Genomic DNA, 14,079 nt, shown 5'->3' with positions numbered 1-14,079 from the left:
TTTGCTAAACACGAGTAACAAACAGACGGTAATAAAACAGCTGGATTTTTAATAATATTAGTTAACATAGTGAATTTATGGACTATTAAGTATAACTTTAATAAGTCATACAAAAATGTTTCCAGAGCTCTATACAAATCAAAAACATTCTTATTTTGTCTCATCGGCGTGCCCCCGCTCTCTGGATAGGTTAAGCACTTAACCAATTTTCTTCGCGTCTTTTATCAATTCATGTTGACAACTGTCGTAAGGATAATTTGTTTATGACCAGTCTTGAATAGTACAAAGGTCACTACCACATTATGTTCTCTTGTATCTCGTTCTCGTTCTTGTATCGTCGTTGCACTGAAACTCGTGTAGTAAGGGTTCTCTGTACTGCCTGTCTAATTGGTAATTTCGTAAAATGACATACCCACGACATTAAAATCATCGTTTGCAGAGCTGGATCGCTTCCTAGATCTTTTCGACTGTAGCTAAATCTGAGCTAATTTCACGCGTATTATCTGCGGCTAACGATTTTATCCCCATCATCTCTACTCCAATTCTGTTCCTGGTTTTAGTATCATGTAGTAAAGATTAGTGCTGAGGTAGTTTGCCACAAGAGCCTAGTTTAGAGCATGTAGTTTATGCTGCTAGCAACTAGTATTATATACTATGAGCAGCAATTTGAAGGCGGTTTTCTTTGTTGAACTCGTTAGGCTCGTGAGGGAGTTAAGGTCTGAGTTTTTAGATAAAAAATTATTATTGAAGGTGGCGGGAGTTCGTTATAGCACTGGTGTCTATTATCGCCCAATTCACGCGTTGTTTGGCGACCATCTTCCTTCAAAAGTGCCTTCAGATGTTTTTCTTCGAATTCTTCATTTCGTCCGCTGCAAGGCTCGAGCTCAGTCATTTTTGTGCTGCACGCTCGCCCTCTCATCTTCTCTATACATGTTGCATATGTCCCGAGCTATTTCAGCTGCCTTTTGACCGTGATGATAAGCGAAGAAAAGCAGGTGTCGAAAATGCTGATTTTTGCCTCCTTGATTGTTGTTTTACTTTATCCGTAAACCAATCATTTGATAAACTTACCTGCGGAACTTCTTCTCCATTTTCTCCGTTTTCTTCATCACATTTCTCATTCTCCTGCATTGTTGTTATTGGCCATAGCCTGATAATATAGACTATATTACCATTTTCAACAAACGGACTAACCAAAACTAATATAAATTATCAATTTGAACTAGTAGGTCCTGGGACTAACAAGTTAAACCAAACATACATACAAACTATCCAGTTTTATAATATTAGTATAAATATCAACAGACACTCATGTCTCGAGTTCTTGACCTATTTACGTTATATATATCATACGGCTATATTAATATTATTTATCACTGACATAATAAATTATGTAATGTATGTAACTGATAAATATTGACAATGATTTCAAAACATCGCCGTCGTCAGCTTATCAGCCCTACCGCAATAATAGTGTGTACCCATGACGCATTGATTTGCTGTATCAGTTAAACTAGAGACGCTAATCAGAAGAGCAAATAGAGACGCTACAGCCACATTATACGCTGCTATTAGCCTAATCAAAACGCTTCACACGTCTTTCGTTCCATTTACTTTATATTGTTTGGATGAATAAAGCATTTTGACAATGCTTAATATTATTTACATATACATGATCATTGACATGTCGTCTTAACGATTTTGTCATTGCTATGTATCAATAAAATTTTCACAAACATATGGATATCTAATATCTGTAGGGGTAGAATGCACAGCGGCAGTAAATATAGTGAAATAAGAAAGTAAAACATATATATTTGGTAAAAGTAACAAGGCTCACATACGATATGTCAATAGAAAATCTTACGAACAATAGAAGATATTTTCTTTATACAAAATTCAAATTATCTTCTACCAATAACGGCCAGATATAAATTTAAGTTCCAACACGCCCCTTTAAATTTAAGTCGGTTAAACAGTACAAACATACAACACTTGTCCATCTACGGATACATCAGCTACCATCATTTCAATGAGTACATGTCTCACTTCTATCTTATCGTTGTCCCTTAATACGGCTCTGATCAAGTGATTTTAATATCAACATGTTTACTGCAAGCATGATACACACTAGGTCTTACGCGAAGTAAAGCGCTCCTTAGTTATCGGCATGTAAAGTAAAACGTACGTACCTAGATTGTCCGATTTCACCTAATAAAATATTAAGCTTAACAGCTTCTTTCAATCGCCTCAGACAAACTCACACATACTCAGCCTCACACGTCGATTACGCGACAATTCTTTGCTTTTATGACCTTCACCTAATATTTGCACCATCTGAAATAAAAATGTAACTAAAAATGAACGGTTATCCTAATCTACGTCCGAAAAACCCATACACCGACTTACCGGGATTCCTAAAAACTAGGACTTAATTTCTTTTCATTTATACGGCCACTTCGTTTTAAACTCTACCTCCTATTGTTTATATTTTACCAATTCATTACTTTGTTTTTCAGCATTTATTTCCATCTATCTATATACTGAATTTCTCCAAAATACATAATATATATTTTTGTTATGACAAAACAATGACATTGTCATTTCGTTGCATGTCAATCCCTAGCTCATATTTAGCTACACTAATTCGAACTCCTTTTGACAGTTCACTTTTAATCGTCCCATGCAACAATAATTTCTTCAATATATATTAAAACAAAATAAATAAACAAACATTTTGCCACCTTTTTAAAATATAAACATGGTTCATTTAAACTTTGTTTTTATTCCATACTTCTTAACTATCGCTATCTTTTTCTCATCTTTCTCTTTACTTAGAAAAACAACTTCTCGAGATAACTGAGCCTCCCCTACACAATCTTTGCCAGATTCATCAACATTCATCATCGTTGACTGCTGCTGCTGTTCCAGTGCTACCGTTCCATTAATCTTTCGCGGTCGCCCTGTTTTACCAGTTCGCAGTAGCTTCGGTTGACTAAGAGCTCGTTTTAGTACAGAAACACTATTGACGGTTCCTTCCATCTCAGGTCTCGATTCATCAATAAATTGCGATGAACCTCGTTTTCGTACTTTATTTTTAATACCATTCTGTAACTCATTCACGTTTACATTCGCACATTTATTATACACACACTTTCCATTCGGATGACCTAAACGTCTATGCCGCAACTGTACATCAACATTTCGTTCATTTAATATACATGCACTCTCAGATTCTTGAAAATAATATAGGTTTCCCTTGCGATAACAAGTAAATATTATTTCCCCATTTCTGTCCACGACATATGCAACATTCCGTTTAAACGTAATGTTATGCCCATTTTCAGTAATTTTCGAAACAGAAATTAAATTACTTCTCAAATCTGGTACGTACAAAGTATCATGAAACTTTAATTTGTTGACAATGTTACCATTACATGCCGATAAACAAACAGTGCCCTTACCTTTGATATTAGTACTCAGGTTTGTAGCTAAGTTTAGTTTATCCGAATTGTTGTTCAGAGATTCGAACTTACGCGGGTCGTTACATAAATGAGACGTGCACCCACTATCCAATATCCAGTCGTTTTTACACATTATATTGGAAGCATTGCATTGTTCTGGATCTGAAACATTATATAACATTAGACTATAGTTTTTAACGAAGTTTTGTGCTAAGTTCCCTCCTTGAGTCTCTCTCTTCTTTTTACAGTCCTTGGCTTTATGACCCAATTCGTGGCATTTATAACATTTAAACTTAAAATCTGTCTTTTCCTTTCTATTCTTAACGAACGATCTTCCATACTTTTTACTATGACAATACAGCACCCCTTCTGGTGGATTCGCCATTTGTCTCTTCGACTCGTACTCTTCCAAGATCTTAACTTTCAAAAAATCTGGATGGGGTACCTCATCTCTGGATTCTATGGCACACCTGAAGTTCTCAAAACTCGCCGGTAAACTGTATAATAACATTATGGAGAGCAGATCCTCGTGTATGTTTACACCCATATCACCCAACTTATCTACTGCATCAAAAAATCCATTCAGATGCTCTCGTAAGTCATCGGTTTCTACCATTTTATGTAGAGTCAGTCGTTTTAACAACGTTGCCTTTTTCGCTGGACCTTTCGAAGCATACAAAGATTCCAACTTAAGCCATACCTCGCGTGAAGTAGTGCACCCTCGTACGTGCCGCAACTCACCACCACTCATACATAAAATAATATCTGCTCGCGCCTTTTCATCTTCCGTTTCCCATTTCTCCAGCTCTGTTACATTCACTGGTCTTGGCTTACGCCCACTTACATATGGCCAGGCATTATTCTTTATAAGTAATGCCTGTACTTGAATCCTCCAACAGTCGTAATTTTCTCGATTCAGAGATTCAATCCTCACAGTTGGGTTCGCCATATCTGCTTTACAACGGAATTTCAAATTCACCAAAAATCACCTATTTCACTGATATTCCACATCTATTTATGCTATTCTGGCCTGTTCTGGGCCCATAACCATTGTAGGGGTAGAATGCACAGCGGCAGTAAATATAGTGAAATAAGAAAGTAAAACATATATATTTGGTAAAAGTAACAAGGCTCACATACGATATGTCAATAGAAAATCTTACGAACAATAGAAGATATTTTCTTTATACAAAATTCAAATTATCTTCTACCAATAACGGCCAGATATAAATTTAAGTTCCAACAATATCTATATAAAATCTAAATATATATAGCGTATTTGTCTTTTTGTTTGTTACCTTTTCACGACTAAACGGCTGAACGGATTTAAATGAAATTTGGCAAGAATATAGATTGTATCCCAAGGACGGACATAAGACGTAACCAAAAGTCGCTGGTAATTTAATTGGTAGTGTAAACCAAACTTTTTTATATGTATTCGGAAATAAAATTTGTTTGAATAGAATAGAACTAGCCGGTAAATATTTACCGGCTAGTTCTATTCTATATATTCCTAAACCATTACTTTACTGTGGGTATTTATTCTGTGTCGTTATACGAAACTATATCCATTGTATTATTGCCAGTTAGTTACTGACATAAAATATTCTATATAAATAGTATTAGCATATTATTACATACCATATACCGCGAGCAAAGTCATGGACAAAAGCTAGTAAATAAAAAAAAATCAAATATTAACGTTATTGCTTTATATAATTCCAGATTTGACATAGTCAGGAAATTAGGACAGGGCACATATGGTAAGGTACAACTTGGTATTAATAAAAAGACTGGACAAGAAGTGGCCATAAAGACAATTAAAAAATGCAAGATCGAGTCGGAAGCAGATCTCATTCGCATCAGGCGAGAAGTGCAGATTATGTCCTCAGTCAGGCATCCTAATATTGTACATATATATGAAGGTAATCATTATTTTCTTGTATTTTTCTTTAAATACTATTTTTGCGCAATTCATATTCATTGAAAAAGCCTGTTTTCTCAAATCATTTGTCTGTAACTTTTAACAAATTTTTATGAATACAAAATAAAATTGCATGAACACATCAATAATTTGATAATATATGAATGAATGGATATACTACATACATATTATAAAAGAAAATTAATGCCATACATTTTCATTTTATGATAATTTTAATTATGGTTTTAAAGGAGGAAAGGAGACTTCTTTTAGAAACACCAATTAATTAAAAATAATAAATTTATTAAATGCGTACCGCTTGATTGGAATAGAGATCTTTTCTAATAATAATAATAATACTATTAGATATTTTGTTGTTAATTATGATTTAGCTCCTGGTTTCTTTATAGGTTTACATAATTTAAAATCTACCAAAAACGTCTTTTTACAACTTGTTTATAAATCAATGACATGCAGTAAATCATTTGAATTTTGTTATTATTCAGCGACTTGAGTTTTAAACATAAATTGCAAATATTTCCTCATTACTTACACGTAACCTACGTGTATCATAAGGAGGAAAATATCTGCACTATTCCCTGTAAGACCATGTGGTCTTACAGGGAATAGTGCAGAGATTTTCCTTAACAAAATAATACATGTATGCAAATGTTTGCATACATGTATTATTTTGTTAAGGAAACAAACATGACGTCAATAAATCAAATGAAGCATAAAATGGATTACCTACGCTTTTACGCTCACACAAAATTATCTAATTGATATTTTAACGGTACATGCCTCCCACTTTAGTTTGTCAATTTCCTCGCTCAAACGCCCTTCCATTGGACCATAGAAGGTCGACACGGTACTTTGTATCTAATTAATGTTGCTTAATTAAAATAATTACTTTCTATTTATTTCAGTATTCGAAAACAGCGAAAAAATGATTCTAGTTATGGAATACTGTTCGGGTGGGGAATTGTATGATTATCTTAGTCAGAAAAAAGTATTACAAGAAGATGAAGCTAGAAGGTCAGAATCTTCAAATTGATCATATAATGACTCTAATCTTTGAAAGTATTTTCATTATAAATGTTTTATTTTTCAGATTATTCCGACAAATCGCAACCGCTGTTTATTACTGCCATATACATAAAATTTGCCATAGAGATTTAAAGTTGGAGAATGTATTACTTGACGACACGGGGAGTGCCAAGGTTTGTATTGTTATTACGTTTTTATTTCTGCCTAAAATTAATTTTCTAGTATTCCAAAGAAACTTTTCAATTATTCATGTTCGTCTAGTTGTAGTCTGAGAGCTGTTAGATTTAGCTGACTTCTAAGGAAGTATTAGAGGCAAGTAGACTTGACTGACAAACGTTTCCTATGCTTCTCAGACAGAACTGCACATGTGGTCACATGTACAATTTTGTAAAAAAAAACTCATCCTACTATACCTCCGACGTAATACACTAACTTTTTTGCCGTTTTTAGAAATGGTATCTCTGTAAATATATAGTTTGATTCGCACAATCAAACTATATATTTACAGAGGATGAGTTTTTAGCTTGCCTCTCCTTCTCAGAATTATCTACCAGCTCTCCTACTACATATTCTACTCATTGTGATCTAATGTTGCACCAACTGTTAGAAACTAAATCGCACGAGCACTACTCTCAAATTTTTTTAAGCTAATAAATTTTATAATCTAGTTGAATAATATAGTGCCCAAAAATGTTGAATTGCATGTATAGTCCATAAAAAGTGTATTACATTGTTTACAGATCGCAGATTTTGGCTTATCGAATGTTTTTAAAGAGACGTCTTTGCTATCTACATTTTGTGGTTCGCCGTTATATGCGTCACCAGAAATCGTAAAAGGAACACCATATATAGGTCCAGAGGTATTGAAACAATTATTATGGTTCATTTTTTATGCCGGTCACGTTTTCACCCCGGTGATGTACCACGCCTAAAAAACCAAACGTGACGGGCGACATATCTATAGACTTTCACCTGATTCAATTCGGACGAGATACATTTATCTAAAAGTACAATTAATACGCCTTCTTTCATTATATACTACCTTTTTTTATATATTTGGTTTTTATATATTATACATATAAACCTTCATCTTGAATAATTCTATCTATTACTAAAAACAGCATTATAATCCGCTTCGTAATTGAAAAGATCTAAGCGATGAGCGGTAGCGTTCTTTTGAATCTTTATGATTGTGACGCTTCGTTTTGCCATTGATAGGGGTTTTTTAATAGTTGAACATAGCCTCCGGACGGGAAGGCTGAAAAGATAAGAATGAAATCAAGTTAAGAATTAAACAATAGGGTTTTGAAGGCAAGGCAAGTCGCTTGGAAATCCCTACCATCAATAGAGTTAGGAATACCGGCTTCCATTCTAGTTTATGATTGAAGTTTTTTTATTATCATTATTATATTATTATTTTCCTAATCAGGTGGATTGTTGGTCGTTGGGTGTGCTACTGTATACCTTAGTCTATGGAGCCATGCCGTTCGACGGCTCAAACTTCAAGCGATTGGTCAGACAGATCAGCAATGGCGATTACTATGAGCCAAAAAGCCCATCAAGTAAGCGATAATAAATATTATAAGTGTATAACTTCAAAAGTACTCGGTTATAATAAGAAATAATAATAATAACCCTGGACAATTCACATAGCGCCATCTAGTATTAAGTTAAGCAGAGCTTGTGTTATAGGTATTAAACATCCAAAGAGAAATGAAGAAATATTTTTATGTATATACATAATTTATTACAAACCGCCCAGACCTAGAGTCCTATATAAACATAATTCTAATGAATTAAAATGTTTGCATCGTGTGAGGAATGGAACCCGCGATTATTGGAAGCAGTCGTTGCGCAAACCGCTAGACTAGAGGCCCCCATAGTAGTACTATGTTATATTTTTTCCATACTTTTTCATTCAATGTTTTGATTTATATTTTCAGCTGCGTCACCTTTAATTCGAGATATGCTAACAGTGGATCCGCTAAAGCGTGCTGACATCGCATATATCTGCGACCATCCGTAAGTTACATAATATCTAATTATGAACATTTACTTGTATTATGTGCATACAACAAAAATTAACTGATCGCTCTCTGTACATGAAAGATATTCCTTTTTGCTTTTTATTATGATTGATTGTCGTATTTTAGGTGCAATTCTTTTGAGATTTATTATTATACTGTTAGTCTATTTGTCTGTGCGTGGAATTTCCACTAACGTATTGCAGCAACTTTCACTTAAACTGTAATATTACTGCTTTATCATACTCCCAAACACAGTTTACGCAGGCTGATATAGATGAGACAAAGTCTACCCTTGGTAGAATCTTCTCTGTTTTGCATATGTAAAGGTTTAAGAGTAATGTCGGCTGTTTAGTTGGGTGAACACGGGATGCGGCGCGTCGTGTCTGGAAGTTGCGGAGGCTCTGGCGGCCGAGACACCCGTGCGACTCGACCTACTGCTGTCTCTCGCGCCCGCCGCGCCCTCTAACTCCAACTCCGTCGTGGTGCCAGCAGAGGTATGTTTCTTTCGTTTTTCATTCTTATATTTTAGCTACGAAAATTCCTTGAATAAATTTTTACCTATGGTACGAGGTAAAAAGAATTATTCTTCGCAGACTCTTATAAAATCAAATATTGTTTGAAATGCGTGGTTGCGACATTTATATTTAACTGAGTGGTATCAATTTGGACACATCATTAATGTCACTGTATTTCGCCAGATAGATGTACATAACATAGAGTAGTACTGGTCGGCTTCATTCCAAATTATGTCTCATTTTCTGTCATGCACGTGTCCATTGTCTTAACGAATGAAGACTTGAACTAAGCTGCTAATTGTCCATAATTTTTGGTGTAAATATATTTCTTGATAAGAAATATTAAGAAGTAATTGAGTAACTTCAGTAATTAAATTAAAATACTCATTTTGTAATGCACAATATAGTTTTATTATAATGATTACTATTATTGAATGTTTATTTGCTGATACACTACTGATGAAGATTTAAATGATTAACAGACTCCACTAGGTCCCGAGGAGAGCTGCACTGACCTCACAAGCTCCACTTCGATGGCAGTTGAACCCAGCAACTCGGCCGAAAAGAGGATCCTCGAATTAGTTGCAGGTTTGTACAAACTACAGAACTATATGTACATGTCTTTTTGTGACTTATTCAGTATTTATTTTATTTAAATACTTAAACTTTTTTGTTGTCAATCGATTTTAAATTATGTGCATGGGAAATATTTGATTGTATTTTATTTGTACAATATTTGCCCCAGTTCTAAATATATATATTTTTTTCTATCTAAAAAGACATACGAGGTTGTTATGATAACAATTCAAATTGAGCTTTCTTGATGAATAAAGCTTAAAATTGCTACTATAAATATTTTTTCTGTTAAAGAGGGTGGTGAAGACGCGATAAAACCATCGCCAACTCGTACGATAGTGACTGCAAGCGACAACAAGAGGAAATTAGAACTAGCCATGTCTGCTAGCGGCTTGCAGAGAAAGAAGGAAAGGGTGGCCAGGTAAATACTGATTATTATTATTATTATTATAAACAAAATCTCCTTCAAACCCTTCTGAAGAATTACTATTTTGGCCAGTTCAAAAATTAAGAAATGGTTATGTTGAATAGTTGAATAGTTCCAAAATATAAATAATACTAGTTATACCCGCGGAAGTTTATAGCATATACATATTATTCTGATGTATAAGCTATATTACTGTAAAGTTTCATCAAAACCCGTTCAGTAGTTTTTACTGGAAAAGAAATATAAATGCGAAAGTTTATGAGTATAACATCCATCATACTCATAAACTTTCGTATTTATATAATATAATAATAATTAAGATTACATTAAGTATTTTTTTAAAATAGACGCATTCGATTATAGTATTAGACTCAAGTATAAATCCAATGGAAATGGCAAAAGCACCAAGCCGTTATGATATTTTTGTTTGTTATTTTTTATACATTAACACTTATATCAAATTTTCACTAATAGGTGCGGTGGGTGTTCAAAACGGATATATCCTTATAAGAAAATGTGTTATCTTTAGAAAAACCGCACCAAATGTGTTATGAAAGAGCGTTGTGGTATTATAGTATAGATAATAATAAAAATATCTATTTGTTTCATTGTAGTACCGCAAGTATGGGCCCGGCACCGCCCGCAGTGCCGGAAGAGTCTGCGGGAGATGCCTCGCCACCAACACCCCCAGTCGCTGCCGAAGCGGTAAGTTACTTCTTATAAGAATTACTTTGATTATGTAAAACTATTTTCAATTGTCCCCGCAAACCAAAGCGGTCTGCTTTATCTATAATTAGCTGCCCGCCCGGGGCATTATACATATAAACCTTCATTTCGAAGCATTAGAAGAAGCCTTTCTATTTATTAAAAACTGCATTAACATCCGTTGCGTAATTTAAAAGATTTAAGAGAACATGCTGTGTAAAGATGCAGATTCTATTTCATCATAATATATCATAAACTTTACTTTACTTTACATTAACAGAGTATTATCTCAAATTAGACAGTCGCGGGTATTCTCCTGTCGGCGTTGTGGTGAATGTAACACTTAACATACTTGGGAATACGAAATGCAACATTGGGAAAGGGTTTGTTAATAATGTGAATTTCTAAGTACATTGCTAACAATGTACTATGACAGGTTAATGTTCACGCGGTTCCGTATGGAAACCATCATGTTAAAATCCTGGTGAATTTACCACGATGGGCTAATTAAACTGACCTGATACTCGTCATCCTCCACAGGTGCTCTACTAGCTCATACCGTTAGCGCAAGCGGATGTACCATTCCATTATCAACAGTAGTATAAAAGATTAAATTGATTTGCTGACTGAACAGAAATATAGCTTGATACACGAATTCTGGGATCTAAATTAAAGTACTAAACTACTAGTTTATGATTTTGCATTTAATATTATTCTTTTATGTCCATCAGCCAACTCTAAAGTCTTCGGCTACAATTACTATTCAGCCAGCGGCAACGGAAATCGTAAAAGATCTCACGAAGGAAATTGTCAAGCCGCCACCAAAGGAGGAAGTTAAAGAGAAGCCCGTCAAAACGAAGGTTACGGTCAAGAAGAAAGTGCCTAAAGCGTCCGAGGAGAAAGCGGTGCCTGCTAAGAAGGAAGAACCCAAAGTGAGTATAACTTTATATATTACCACAGTGACAGGCCAGTAGTGTAATAGCCATAAGGTCTTAGTTGATTTCACTTATTGATAATTTTAGTTTTAAATATGACGTTCTTAAATATAACATTGGAGCGCAGGAGTCCTGCCCTTTTATTAATTTCAGATATTTTTAGATAAGTTAAACTTGTAAACTAAATAAAACACTTATTTTTTTATTTAATAATATGTTTTTAGATTTATGCTAAGACATTATTTTAATATACCCATTTTGACGGCCTATCTGACGGTGGTTTATCACACCGCCTAACTTCTGATAGTCATGGGTTCGTTTTCTCGCACGGCACATACATTTGTACACATGAGTATGATTCATCGTATTGGTCTGGGTGATTTATATGTATGTACACATATTAATGTATGTGTTTATGAAAAAAACTACGTATGTATCTGTATCAGTTATCTAGTGCCCATAACAAAAGCTAGCTAAACTAGCTTAACTTGGGTCTAGATGGCGCTGTGTAAATTATACTGAGATTATTATTATTATTATTAATATTATATCTACATGGCAAGTGTTGCATTTACCATAACGTTGACAGTTGATAATGCCTCTGTCTACATTTCTGAACATTTAATCGTATAGATTTATTGATAGACTAAAGTAATTATTTTGAAATGAAAACAGCAAGAAGAGGCTAAAGCAAGTTCAGTAGCGGCCACAACGGACAAGATGACATCGTTATCGCTCGCACAGTCGCCGCCCGCCACACCTGCGCCGGCCCCCGTCGCCACACCCGCCACAGCCGCCACTACCGCCGCCGACGCCACCACCACCTCCACCACCACCACCACCAACACCGCCGCTCCTTTCTCCGCTCCCGCCCCAACTACCACTCCTGCACCCGCTGCCGCCCCCACGGCATCACCGGCCAAGCCGAAGAAATTGTCTATACCAGGTGATTACATGATTAATATATTTTTAGCTTATACAAATACTAGCTGTGGGCACAGCGGCTACGCTCGCTTGTTATTTTTAGCCTGTGTACTGTAAAATTTCATAAAAATCCGTTAAGTAGTTTTTGAGTGAAAGACTAACAAACATCCAATTATCCTAACAAACTTCGCATTTTAAAGTTTGTTAGAATTCTTATTCCATTAGATTACTACTAGTGTTTTATAAAATGAATAATTTTTAAAGGAATGTAAATCGAAATATAAAAAGATATATAATAGACCTGTAGGAATCGACGAGTGCAGATTAAAAGTAAAAAATTAACAAATTGGGGAAAAACGTCATTGATTTATATGCAATTCTTTATATTTAAATGTACAACCAATCATGATATGTTTATATTTTTAAAAATTTACGTTTTATTTATATTACTTTTTGTACAGGAGGAAATGTTGGCAATTTCAAAGATCAGTTCGAGAGACGAGCTTCACTGACTGCCGCTCCGGAACCAAAACGCACTGTATCTAAACCAGGTATGATTCAATCAAACTAACTTAATATTTAACGATGTTTTCAGATGTCTATATGATTTAAATATTATGATATTTTTCAGTGTTGTCAAAGATCGCGAAACCTAAAGCTCAGAGCGAGGACCGCGAGCTGACGACGAAGAATTCTGACAACGGCACCGTACGGTTGCAGCAGATAGGCATCGAGCCATCGCCAGTAAGTTCCTATATTGAATTTAGGTTGAAATAGCTTTTACCAGCGATTTCGGTTGGGTTAGCCTTATAAAATTCCATAAAAACCAGGAACTTATCTTCATCTTTCTTGTTTCTCTTCTTTGTATCCGAAATGTTGTGTTATACATTAAATTTCGTCGTGAGCAGTTAATTCCCCAAACATCTAAAAAAAAATAATCGACAACAACATTGTGGGATTGGTTCATTCTTCTTTTATTTTGTGTTAAAAATATATGACCATTTTTTCTCAGTCAACTGCATTTGCGTACACTTTGATTTATTGTTATTTTTATCTAAATCTAAGTATTATGATTCTAAACTTACACGAACTACTGCAACGTAATTAATTACCGCTAGAACATTTTTGCAGACTTTATTTGTTAAACACTGATTAGAGCCTCTTTATATAGCAAAGCCCGTCGGAGGAAGTCGGTCTGGGTGGCAATGGTACCGGCCGTGGTGTGAAGAAGGCTGACAGCGAGCCGTCGCACTCTTCCGCTCCACAAGACCCCGGCGTGCTGCTGCAGGATGCCAGAAGGTAAGAAACCACTCTCCTACATATAATGTTCATAGCTAAATAAGATAATATTAATAAGTCACATCTAGTGAGCAAAGTCAATTTATTATTACTCAATGAACTATTAATTAAATGTGTATACTGTTAGTTGTTCATGCATTTAGTTATTTTTATTACAACAAATTTTGTATATTAGATATTATGATATTTTTCAGTTCTTCCAGCAATAGTATTTTTGAACTGATACAATATTGAAA

The 14,079-nt window shown here is 34.8% G+C and overlaps 1 protein-coding gene across 3 annotated transcripts in view; it reads left to right on the top strand.

Annotated features, from left to right (window-relative positions):
* LOC131843700 (uncharacterized) overlaps positions 1-14,079 on the top strand; it is a 46,434-nt gene that overhangs the window by 16,415 nt on the left and 15,940 nt on the right. For all 3 annotated transcript variants that reach the window (XM_059192394.1, XM_059192395.1, XM_059192392.1), the window contains exons 3-17: positions 5,190-5,389; positions 6,315-6,423; positions 6,500-6,608; positions 7,176-7,295; positions 7,865-7,997; positions 8,379-8,457; positions 8,815-8,956; positions 9,460-9,565; positions 9,848-9,974; positions 10,595-10,685; positions 11,417-11,617; positions 12,296-12,566; positions 13,006-13,095; positions 13,176-13,288; positions 13,716-13,843. In XM_059192394.1, coding sequence (XP_059048377.1) covers positions 5,190-5,389; positions 6,315-6,423; positions 6,500-6,608; positions 7,176-7,295; positions 7,865-7,997; positions 8,379-8,457; positions 8,815-8,956; positions 9,460-9,565; positions 9,848-9,974; positions 10,595-10,685; positions 11,417-11,617; positions 12,296-12,566; positions 13,006-13,095; positions 13,176-13,288; positions 13,716-13,843 — 2,019 coding nt within the window. The remainder of the gene's footprint in view (positions 1-5,189; positions 5,390-6,314; positions 6,424-6,499; positions 6,609-7,175; positions 7,296-7,864; positions 7,998-8,378; positions 8,458-8,814; positions 8,957-9,459; positions 9,566-9,847; positions 9,975-10,594; positions 10,686-11,416; positions 11,618-12,295; positions 12,567-13,005; positions 13,096-13,175; positions 13,289-13,715; positions 13,844-14,079) is intronic.

The sequence above is a fragment of the Achroia grisella genome, unplaced genomic scaffold (assembly GCF_030625045.1).
Source record: "Achroia grisella isolate CSIRO2021 unplaced genomic scaffold, CSIRO_AGI_Agris_v1 utg327, whole genome shotgun sequence".
In the NCBI taxonomy this organism is placed as follows: Eukaryota; Metazoa; Arthropoda; class Insecta; order Lepidoptera; family Pyralidae; genus Achroia; species Achroia grisella.
Note: the sequence above shows the minus strand (reverse complement) of the source record. Positions and strands in the feature narration are given on the sequence as shown.